Source organism: Hermetia illucens, chromosome 3, assembly GCF_905115235.1.
Source record: "Hermetia illucens chromosome 3, iHerIll2.2.curated.20191125, whole genome shotgun sequence".
NCBI classification, from domain to species: domain Eukaryota; kingdom Metazoa; phylum Arthropoda; class Insecta; order Diptera; family Stratiomyidae; genus Hermetia; species Hermetia illucens.
In genome coordinates this window covers 98,161,087-98,173,559 of record NC_051851.1, presented here as the reverse complement: position 1 = coordinate 98,173,559, position 12,473 = coordinate 98,161,087, and the positions used below count along the sequence as shown (strand labels likewise).

Genomic DNA, 12,473 nt, shown 5'->3' with positions numbered 1-12,473 from the left:
TGGCCCAGGAATTGATATCCTTGTTCATGGAGGGCCAGAAGTATTTTCCGGTGACTAACCGGTTTGTTGTGCTGATGCCGGGATGCGCCAAGTCGTGAACTGCGTGGAACACTTCCTTGCGAAATGTGGCCGGAATGTATGGCCGAGGTCCCTTTTCCGAGTCTTCGCAGCAGAGAGAGAGGTTTGAGCCGAAGATGGGCAACTCCCGAAATTTGTATTTGGGGTTGGATTTGAGGCTCTGAAATGCTGCGTCATCCTCCTGCGCCTTGGCAATAGCCGATAAATCGAGTGAGGCGGGGATGTTAACCTCGGAGACACGAGACAAAGCGTCAGCAACTATGTTGTCCTTGCCAGACATGTGCTGGATGTCTGACGTAAACTGGCTTATAAAGCTCAGATGACGAAGCTGACGAGGGGACGCTTTGTCGGGCTTCTGTTTCAAAGCATACGTGAGAGGCTTATGGTCCGTGAACACTGTGAACGGCCTGCCTTCTAGGGAGAAACGGAAGCATTTGATGCTCAAATACGCGGCGAGCAGTTCGCGATCGTAGGTACTGTAGTTCCGTTGAGCGGAATTCAACTGCTTCGAGAAGAAGCTCAACGGCTGCCAAACTTGATCCACCTTTTGGTGAAGGGCAGCACCTACTGCGATGTCAGAGGCATCAACAAAAACGGCTAGGGGTACATCTTGCAGAGGAAATGCCAAGAGTGTAGCGTCGGCCAATTGTTGACGGGATTTGTCAAACGTGCAGATAGCCTCTTCAGACCACACCATCTCTCGTGTGTCCTTAGTTTTGGGGCCAGACAAGTACGCGTTCAAAATGGACTGGTGATGGGCGGCCTTGGGCAGGAAACGACGGTAGAAGTTATAAGCGCACCACCCTAATTTTTTTAGATTCTGGGTTGGGTAGATTCCAAAAATTAATCCTGTCTCACTTTAAGTGTGCACATTTTAACTCCTTTCTCACGCACTGTACAATTCACGTCAAAACTAATATCAGTTTCGGAAAGTACTAATTAAGACCTTGGCATTAATTCATGTAATTTTGTTATGTCTTCTCTTCCTTCCTTATACCACACCTTCAATTGTTTCCTCCAGATTCTTTGAAAGTTACAAATTCTTTTTCTCGAGTTTTTTTTTGCTAATAATGTGCGATAAACTCTCAATCGGATTATGAGCTCGGTTATTCCCGGGCCAAGAAGGAAGTTTCTACCCAAATTTTCTTCGTAATTTTGAACGTAGAGGATAGGACAAAAAATATTTTAAGCTTTGTGGAAAGCTTTTACAACCTTGGTTCGATGGCAAGGGGTAGAATTATCTTGAAAGATGACATCAACCTCCTCTGTAGTAGGCACGGATCTACACTAATGAGGTCAATGTATATTAGGGCACTCATGGATGGACTCAAAAAATTATCAACCTAACTCCCGCCGGTTTGATACATTCCCATATTATCACATATGGCAAATGTTTAATAGTGCTTTAAGTAGGGAATTACTTGTAGCACTATATCGCTCGCGGTCTTTTAGTCTCACTCACACGCTTGGATGGCAGACTCTTTTCGAATCATCGACTGTCCAGTTGGCGTGCTGCTGACACCATAAGAGTCGGCTAAGCGCCATTTTTGCGTAAACATTGGCTTTCTGGAAGGCTTCCGTACGGACGCTACATGGTTTCGGTAGGGATGTTGCCAACTCCCTATGGAGTTTTTTTACTATTCTAAAAATATCCGCTAAAAATAACCGCCTTCAAGATGCCCTTTCCATTGGAATACAATTTTCTTCGTTCCAGATCATTTTCAGCGCTCATTGGTGCCGGTTTCTTCACTTTTTATTATAGTTTTATTTATAAATGTTGTGGCTAATTCCCACAATACGATATATTTCCCTTTTACTAGTATTATTTTGAAAAAGTGCCAATAATTCGCTCCTTTTTTGCAAGAGACAGTCTCAAACTGCCATTTTTAATGTTGTTATAATTCTCATGGCATTGATTTATGATTTGATGTAACCATTAAATTGGCAATGCAGGCTCAGTTGAGATGGACTCCTGACTAGCGCTTGATGCTGGCTCTGAAAACAAACTCCCATAAGGATTTGAGTTTACCCACGCGTGGCCTCCCTGCTCGCAGACAATCGCGAGGATCATTTAAGGCGATTGCACTTTCTAGCGGAGCTAGCGGCTTGCAACTGCGACCCAAATTAAAATGACAAGAACAAAAACAAACATGACGATACAACCGGCTATAGCCGAAATTTTATGAAGGAGCAACAATACACCACGCTCACCGCTTCTGGCAGCTAAAATGAGAGATTTGATAAATCCCTTTGCAAGAAGTGACCTCGAGATAAGATGGTAAACTCCGAACTTCGTGACACCCTTTGTCGCGAAAAAGGGTGACGAACGAAGATTGCTATCATCGTCCAGCGAAACATCTCCATGAATATCAAAAATGGCATGATGGAGATGGAAGAACTGCTGGACTTTATTGCACACCAGCGAAACTCCTGGAAAACAGCCGAACGAAGAGAGATCTTTTGCGAAAATTCATTGAGAAGTGCGCAACAACGCCGAATCAGAATACGCTGGGGTAGATGTCAAATCTATCCGGCGGACTCGAACCGATGATATACTTGTTGAGTTTGGGTCGTAGGCTGATAAGTACCACAGAGTACCTTCTGCGAGACAGTCCAGAGCATTCGAAGCACGAAAGCAGTGGTTTCCAGCCAAGAACCCATATGCACCCTTGAAATAAGGGATCTGGGTTGTTTCACTAATATGGAAGAGTGGAGGATACGATAAAAAGGAATAAGCCGGATGTGAACAACCTTAAGGTGGGAGTTACGTGTCTCAACTCTAGACAACAAAAATTGGTCACTGCCACTGTTCCTGACAAGACAGCGAGCTAATTTCTCCATTGCGGGAAAATAAAAATCGGGTGGATTGTTTGCAGAATAAGGCGAAGGGCAGTTAAAACTCGTTGTTTCATGTGATGGGCGTACGTACATAAAACAGAGGCTTGCAACGGGCAGGATAGAAGCTCTTTGTTTTACAAATGTGGCGAACCCGGACACCAAGCCAATACTTGTGAATTGGCAAAGTGCTGGGTCCTTTGCAAGGACCGCGGTCTGCAGTAAAAGGATGCGACACTCATGTTGCCGGTTCTGGGTGTTGCCAGGTCTTCCAAGAGTTACAGAAAGTGAAAAGTCAAGCACCACTTCCTGCAAGCAAACATGCATAGAGTGCAACTGCCCACCACCTGATGGGGCAGATGGTGCAAGAAAGAAGAGCTGATTTGTTGCTTCTCAGCAAACAGTATTGATATAACAGCTCGTCATTGTGATATGCCGATATATTTGGTACTGCTGCCATCTGGGTAGGAGATACGATTAACTTGCAGGGCCCATGAGGAGACGGCTTCATTAGGGATTGTTGTGTGGAAGTGACGTTTTACAGCGTTTATTTCACACCGAACGAATCTATGCAAGCTTTTCGGAATAGGCTCACCGCCTTGGAGGACGAGATTAGAAACACGGAAGGGAGAACTCTAGTCGAAGGTGATTTTAACGCTAGAGCCTTCGGATGGGATATGCCTCAACCAGATAACAGGACTTATTGTCCTAAATACCGGTAGCACTCGGCCATTCCGACGTCCTGTTTCCAAGGGCACTATCCCTGACGTAACTTTTACTACGGTATCCTTAGAGTGAGCGGTCCAACGATGCAATACATTCTAAAACTTTACGACCAGTAATCATCAGTACAAAATGACAAACGGCTCTTCCCCTCCCCCCTTCTGCCGCCCAGCGAATACCTACCGGGTGGAACATCGGGAAATTCGATGATGCCAAATTTGTCGCAGCTATCACACGAGGGATGAATCAGCGACAAGACTCAGGCGTAGACAGAAGAACTGCAATTGAATCGCTAATTCATTCAACAATAAGCCTTTTCACCGAATCTTGTAATGCATCGGCTCCCAAAAGAAAATAACATCCCGGGAAATTACCCTCGTACTGGCGACCGGCTGAATTTGCAAACCTACGAAGGAACTGCCTCAGATTTTGGCGGATTGCTCAGCGCGCAGGCAGAAGCTAATCAACGATCTTAACAGAGAGTTATGGGGCCAAAAAACTCGGTGCCCATCGATCATCTTGTTCTATGGAAGGAGCGAAAGTGGAAGAAATCGTGAAGGCACTTTTTCCTGCCCACTCCATCCGAACTGACGCTATCGATGAAGGAGTGAGCACTAAGGAATGCCCACTCTTCACTACAAAGGAACTAGAGGAGGCGGTCCTGTCCATGAAGGACAAAAAAAAGCACCAGGATCGGATGGAATTGCCAGCGAAGTGTTGAAACTTGTATTTAAATACAAACTGAACTTGCTACTCGACGCAATCAACGCATGTCTAACAGCGGGTGTTTTGACGATTGACTGACGCAATACGTGGTGCGGGACACTACTCACCAACACAATATGGTTTTAGAGCGGGCTGTTCCACAATTGATGCTATTGAGGAGTTGGTACAAGCGTCGCCACTGTCGGCGGGTGGTGTTCCTTGTGGCTCGCGAAGTAAGAAATGCCTTCAATTCTTCGAGCTGGTGCGACATGCTCCAGGCTACCTATTGTGGATATTGAAGGACTATTTAAAGGCCCGTGCTCTACTCTACGAGACTCCGGAAAGACAGCGCCGAATGAAAGTGACATTGAGGGCGGTTCAGGGATTTATCCTTGGTTCGGATCTTTGGAATGCCTTATACGATAGCCTCCTGCGGCTCGAGATTCCTGATGAGTCGCGTCTGGTTTGGTACGCGGATGATGTTGCGGCACTGGTTACCGCACGCACGGTTAAGCAGGTTCAGCGCATATTGTGAGTGGTGATGCGGCGAGAAGGCTGATGGATGGTTGAGCATGGATTCTCCCTAACTCTGGAGAAAACCGAAGTCATTGTGCTGACTAAGGAGAGGGTTTCCACAGTCCTCCCTGTTCAGGTGAGTGAAATCATGGTCTTTTCGAAGCCGGCGGTGAAATGCCTCGGCATCGTGACAGACACGGAGATGAGCTTCTTCGAGTAGATTCACAAGACCGCAGACAAAGCTGTGGCTAGAATGTTTGCGATTTGCTGGGTGATGTCCAATGTTAGAGGTCTCTTATCCAGCAGGCGTCGCTTGCCGATGAGTGCAGTTGAATCCGTCCTTCTTTACGGTTCCGAAGTATGGCCCAACTCCCTCTGTAAGGAAATGTACCATAAGTACACAAGTACAAAGACGAGGGGTTCTGCGAGTTGTGTCCACCTATCCTACCGTCTCGAAGCCAACTGCATTTATTGCAAGGACGTGGTGCATGATGCCTGCCACACCTTTTTCTTCTGCAGAAGGTGGGGGGAGCTGGCGCTCCCGCCATTACCTTTCGATGGAAGGATGCCTTGCGTCCCCGGTCACAGGCACAAGGGAGCATGAAGAGCGTCATCGATAATTAGCAGATATAATACGGGTCGGCTCGTCTTGATCGATTACGCCATTCAGTTCAGTTAGAGGGCTGATCTAGGTGAAGCCGAATGACGCTTAAATCACCAATTGGCGCTTTGTCTGGTTCTGATTTCGCCACGCTTTCATAGTCGTAGCTCCAGGTTTCGTTCTGGGTTGGCAGGGTCGACATTTAAATAAGACAAGTATCGAAAAGGTTTTCATCATAGTGTTCTATTCCTGTAAATTGCTTTTTTTTCATAAGCAGCTTCAAATAAATCTCAACTCTTAATGCCAATAACATATACAATTTCATGCCTTTTATAGTAGCGTTATCTCTTATTTAACATACTTCAAACTATAGGTAATTAATAAATATTTTAATTAGAAAATGATATGCTGCTAAATAATATAAATCTAGTTGCGGAATGGAAAAATCAAAGTTATCTTTCCTCCAGGGAGCCAGCGATTTTCAGTCTCCTATTTATAACAAAGTTATAAATATAAAAGAATATTATTATGTTGGGCGAAGCTATCAATCTGCGTATGTGCTTTCTCAATTTGTATCAATATTGTGGTAGATTAATGTTGAACTGTTCGACAGACTTTGTGCATATATTTTCTAAGTACAATTCACTTATTTTTGGGCGTCTCGGCTCATAATATATTAAGCGATGATTAATCCAACAAGCTCATGTTCATAAAATAATATGTTCAAATAATAATAACAATGAAAACGTAAGAAAAGGTTATTACACTAAAGAACATAAGGAAAAAACAATGACAGCAAAAAGTTACGATAAGATGAATGAGGGTCCGTTCTTTGTTTACGTTTTACATTTTAACATTTACAAGGATTGCTGTGTAAGTAATGAGGTAGCACGATGAAGGGAACAAGTGGTTCCCGAAATATCGGTATTTGCAGGAATAAATACCCACACCAACGAAAAAGAAACAACAAGTTTTTATTACTTTAAGATATTACGGGTATAACCTTGCCATTGCAACATAATTACTTGTAGTTACAGGTTTCGATTTGTCTTCCTTTTCATATATATTTTTATTTATCAATGATTTAAAATTTTAATACAGCTAGCAGCTGCAAGAATTGGAAATCAACACGCCAATGTAAATGATTTAACCGTCTTCAAATACGCCGAGATTATAACGAGCATTGGCTGCGATAATTACCTATTGCCCATATTTTCCCAACAGTTTTTCCTTTTATACTTGTGTCGTATTCCATATAATAATGATGAAGAAAGGTATTTAGCATTGCTGTAGATGTGTATGTCACAACATTAAACCCAACTGCATTGCAGATATAAAACCTACTTTGGCATCGCAGACAAAATTCAGAGTCATAATCCTACATTATTGAAGAAAGTAAAGGCTCAGTTCAAAGCAGCCGAAGATTTCTATACGAAGGAATGTGAACAAATGAATGGGGACTCGGACCAATCATCGCAATTTTACACTAATTTATGCAGGTAATGTAATACGCGCACTTATTTTTTTATTCGACAATTTAACCCTCTTCGATAGATTATTCAAAGCCTATCAGATATGGTTGGATGACATGTCGATCAACGCGATCTCGAAAAATCAACACATTGCTCTTCCACCACAATTCTTCACGGAAAAATTAATTTCTGCGTTTTCGGGGCGGAAGGTTGGTTAAGAAAAAGTTGAAAATAAATATCTGATTAATCCATCCAATTTGTTTGCTAGGATCATTGGATTGAATTTTTGAATACTGTACAAATTGGGTCGGAATTGGAAAGGAGTAAAGACTTTTGGAGAAAATGTTGCCTTCGACACCCTTCAGGTCGGAAAACAGTGGAAGTTCGATTTCCATCAACACGTTCTGTAGATCCGATAAAGCGCATAACAAATCATTTGAGATCATACGATGATCCTCAGAACCTATTAAGTTTGAGTCCAAGAGGTCATAGATTAGGGAATGTGAATCTAGACAACGCAAACTGTGATATTCTAAAGCTAATAAAATTCTACGTAAAAACCTTAACTGAATATTCAAGGTAAGAAGAAAGAAAAAGAACTCAGGATTATTTAATATAAAATTGAGCCCATTCCAACTGGTTTGAATTCTAGAAAATGCAACATACGTTCACAAGAAATCATGGTCCTCAACAAACACTACGAAGAGAGTTTAACAAAACTATATTCGAATGTTTCTCACAATATTGTACAATTGACGAAATGCACTTCGATTTTCTCGGCTCCAATTTATTCATGTGCAAACGCAGCTAAAGTGACTGTAACGGTAAGAAAACTTTACCAATGCCGATTCGTTGATTTTTTAATACCTATTTCTTCTTTTCAAACATTAATTTTTCAGGTGGAGAAACCGCGAAAAAATACGGAAATCCAAAAAGAAATTGATAATAACCGAAAGAAATATGGAAAATTGGTAGATTCGATTGTATCACAGAATTTCGATGAGACTGAAGTTCCGGTCGAAAGTATGCAATATATTGTAAAGTGAGTAAAATTCATTGTGTGAAAATAATTTTTAATATTTACATAAGAAACTTGTAATTTCAGACACTTGACAACCTTATATTATAGATTCTTGAATGGAGAATCGAATGTTTCTCAACTTCCAAATGCTTCAATAAGTTCTTTCTATGAATTTGTAGATAGCTTTGAAAATATAATGTCATTTGCTCCTTCTCATGAACTATGGCGCAAAATGATTACGTCTCTAGGGGTAAGTCTTGCTGGAAACTACATATTTCTTAGTAATTAAAGGTCCATGAAAATGATTATTATTTATGATTGGTCATATCTCCTACTTTTTTATAGCTCACTTAATATCCATTACATTCCAGAAACATATTCATGTTATCTACTGCGTTTTCCAGATTTTCATCCGAAAATATCAGCAAACAGAGGGGCCTCGAGTTCTAAAATCAGCCATATTAAATCCAGCTATAATTGATATATTATCAGAAGTGGTCACTCCATCAACAACAAATTCGCAATGTTTCATCAAAATGTACCAAACGTTGATTGAGTCGTACATGGAATGCTCTGAACCAAAAATTATGTCGACTTTATTGGCGAAGGTACGTATTTTGATTGTCTTGTCGTTTTTTTCTTGTTTTTTGAATAAATTAAACCAAACTTTAATATAGCTGCGAAGTTTATCACATATTGCATCGATTAACTTTTTAAGGTTTTGTGTGAAACGTTACCGCATACTGATGTGTACATTATATATATATATAGTTAAAAAAGCCCACGAGCCCTCTTCCCGCCCAACCGGGGATGGACTGAGGCGCGTGTCATGAGTTGCGGATAATGACATGGCCTAGCGGGTCAGCTACGAATATCGCAAGTTAATCTTGTAAATAGCGATCTTGGGCTGCACATCAATGAAGGCAAGACAAAGTTTATGGTGGCAACGTGAGCACCGAAGACGAATCAACCAACAACATCAAACCGCACTGGTCAAATAGGAAGAATAAGGATAGGAAAATACAACTTTGATACTTTGATAATTTCTCCTATCTAGGGTCGAACCGATAACAGCTACGATGATGAAATCCGCGCACAGTTGTTGTCAGCCAACAGAGCCTATTTCAGCTTACAAAAACTATTCCGCTCGAAACGTTTCACCATAGGATCAAAGCTCTTACTGTACAAGACAATGGATCTTGCCAATCCTCATGTATTTCTCGGAGACTTGGGTTCTTAGCAAGAAGAATTGCGAACTCTTGGCCGCGTTTGAGAGAAGAATCCTCCGAAGAAATTTTCGCCCCCTACATGAGGATGGACGATTCCGTAGCCTACATAACGACGAAATCTATGAGGGATACCATGACCGTCAGGTTGTGAATAAAATCCGACTCAATAGGTTACGGTGAGCTGGTCACTTAATCCGTATGGATGAGGATGATCCAGCCCGGAAAGTCTATAAGGGCAATATCTATGAATATATGAAAAAGAAGACGAGGCAGACCCTGCCTGAGATCGAGCGATGGCGTAGGTCAGGACGCCAGACAGCTTTTAGGGATATCGAATTGGTGGACCTCGGCGCAAAACCGGGATGTCTGGATTTCCTTATTAAGGCAGGCCTAGATCGGATACCCGTTGTTGCGCCGTTGATGATGATGACTAATCGAGCTCTTTCATTTAATACCCAACATGAATATATTCTGTGAAAAAAATATACACCCCACTTTCCCACCGCCCTCCCAACGCAAAATGATGTCACTCGTCACATGTAAATGGACACACAGACCACATGTTCGGGTGTGACAGACAAACATTGAATCGATTTTAATAAGGTTTTGCTTCACACAAAACTTTAAAAAAGTTATTGTTTTCAAATATAACGTGCAAGTTAAATTTTTATTCTTCTCACATCCATGATTCAAACACAGATAGCACATAGAAACCATGTTGATTTGTAGCAAGTTCCGCATAGGGATTTTTTGCAGGTTTCACATATATATTATCTGTTTTGTTTCTGCAATCAATTGTATGACACTTTCATCTTTTCTTGGGCTGAATATGTGAAACTTTAGATTGAATATTCACAGCTTCTTCCTCTTCTCCATTGCGACTGAGTTCAGATGCCACTTGTAAAATTAAGTCTCTTCTTTGAACTTTTCCCCCAATACTTCTTGGTATTGGTATTGCAGCTAAATCCCATATATACAAAAAAACTTGTACGGGCCTCTCGAGCGTGAGTTTGTGCTGTATTTTCTCACCGTTTGTTCAACAACATCAACCATAAATTTCGTTGTATTATACAAATTAAGAAATTTAGTTGTATTATAAAAAGTTACGGTGTTAGGTTTTCTTTTATCTCCTTCAGTTATATCAACGGTATCATGTAAAGTACTCAACAATAAAAGAACTGATTATTTTCAATTTTAAAAACTTCATGCGCATGCTCTCTTTACGGAGTCGACCAGAAATGTGCGTTTGGAAAGCAAATTCTGTGGCAACGACACTGAGATAAAGAAGTTGTCCATTAACTGCATTACAATGTTCTTCCCTAGCATTTGTTTTGTGGACGTTTATCATCTCTTCCCAAATAAGGGAAACTGTTGAGAAGGTATTTTCACTTGACATCTACGCAAGCCAAAAAAAATGGCAGGTTTATTCGCCATGTATTGCGAAAATTTGCATCTTGGATACAGTTGTTCGTCTATAGTGAAGTTTTCCACTGTTTATAGCAAGATTTGCCTTTGTTAATAAAGCGGTTCCAGGCATGTGAATTCAATGGAAACTTATCTGTTTCAAGTTCACTAAACCTTACTGCACGTAGGTCAAAACGAATATATGTGTGTCATTATTTTTTTTTAATAATGGGGGCATGGTTTTTGAAAAAAAAATACTCTCCACGTTTTGCTCGATAAATTATTTAAGGATATATCTTTGCATCCAAAAGCACGGCACCTCAAGCATACAAACAAGAGATGAACTTTTCTAATTCTTGCAAAGACATGACCCAATTTGTCTGTGTGCCTCAGCTTTCGTACACTTTTGGATGTGTCTCAAATTTATATCATCAATCAGCAGTTTTCAAGCTGTTACAAATTCCTCACTAATTCGTTGGTTTGCATATTGAATTGGTCCTGAACATTCAACCAAAATGCTATGAACAGCACGGCGACCTGGTATAGAATTGTTTTGGAAAAAAACCTTCTAAATTACTCCGCCTCCTGACTGCATATCTTGTTCAGTGTCCAATATTGATGGAACTTGAAGTCGTGTGCTCTGGGCGCGTTATGCTTTATAAAATTAATATAAAAAGTAAAAGTAAGTATAATGATACAATCATATACATGACCCTTGGTATTGCACAGTAGTGGCAATAAGAAAGAATAAAAAGCCTAATATGCATCTTTGCAATTGACGCATACATGTTTGCGGTCAAATGACCATAGTCCGTCTTTTTAGGTTCTGCAAGTTTTATCATTTATTTGAGTTCGAAACACTCTAGTGAATTAGGAATGCTTTTCAATTTAATGTGATGCATTTCTTCAAAGTGACGAATTATCAATTTGAAAAAATAACTTATAGAAGAAATATTGACCAATATGAAAAGCGGTCAAATAACCATCAACCGTCTTTCTAGTGTTAAATCCAAGCTTAATTGGTGTGCGTTTTATTTGGCGCGAGAAAAATATGCGTTGTTAACTAATTTAATAATCTCCCTTCTGGACTACTCTCTTTACTTGCTCCAGGTTCTTGGGAGAAGATCTCACATCTCTCACAATTTTTCTACGATCATACCATTGATCCAACGCAACGTTTTCGTCTTCAGACGTCCGTTGATGAATTGATCACAAAGGACGCCTGCTGAGAAACGCGATTTCATCCAAGTTGTGTTGAACGATGAATACGATTGTCAAGAATCTTCATGATAGCCGACAGCAACCGGATTGGACGGTAATTTCCTTTCTTTTTCCAATTATAGTGCTTTCATGACAGTCGGATGGTGTTCTACCCTGCTCAATAAACCGATTGAGAAACTAACTGGGCCACAGTGTTGGGAGCTATGATTTAAGCTAATGCATTTACTACAATAGATAGCATGCAAATACCCCTCCACTCGCACTCAAGACAGGTAGCCTTCTTCGGAATCTTAACGATTATTCCTTTTTTAAGGTTTTGTGTGAACCAAAACCTTATTAGAATCGAGTTGAAGTCTGTATGTCCGTCTGTCTGACTGTCACATCCGATTTATTCGGAAATGCTGAACCGATCGTCACGAAAATTGATATGACTTGTGGTCTGTTGTTCCCTATAGATACAGTAAGTGGCGCCATTTTGTGTTAAGTTTAATTGAGGGGAGGGTGTAAAATTTTTTTTTTGGCGGGATGTGGATGTGGTATATGAAAGGGCTCAATTAGTACTTTTCGAAACTGGTCTCATATTTGATTTCGGATGAAACGTAGGGGAGTTAGGGCTCAAAATATGACCCCAAAAAGAGTAACAGTAATAATATAATAGTATGTTAGTA

General features: G+C 40.8%; 1 protein-coding gene across 2 annotated transcripts in view; it reads left to right on the top strand.

The window, feature by feature from the left end:
* LOC119652830 (ectopic P granules protein 5 homolog) overlaps window positions 1-12,473 on the top strand; it is a 60,723-nt gene that overhangs the window by 25,761 nt on the left and 22,489 nt on the right. For both annotated transcript variants that reach the window (XM_038057159.1, XM_038057158.1), the window contains exons 14-21: window positions 6,560-6,732; window positions 6,790-6,957; window positions 7,013-7,139; window positions 7,199-7,509; window positions 7,583-7,754; window positions 7,830-7,972; window positions 8,036-8,201; window positions 8,356-8,559. In XM_038057159.1, coding sequence (XP_037913087.1) covers window positions 6,560-6,732; window positions 6,790-6,957; window positions 7,013-7,139; window positions 7,199-7,509; window positions 7,583-7,754; window positions 7,830-7,972; window positions 8,036-8,201; window positions 8,356-8,559 — 1,464 coding nt within the window. The remainder of the gene's footprint in view (window positions 1-6,559; window positions 6,733-6,789; window positions 6,958-7,012; window positions 7,140-7,198; window positions 7,510-7,582; window positions 7,755-7,829; window positions 7,973-8,035; window positions 8,202-8,355; window positions 8,560-12,473) is intronic.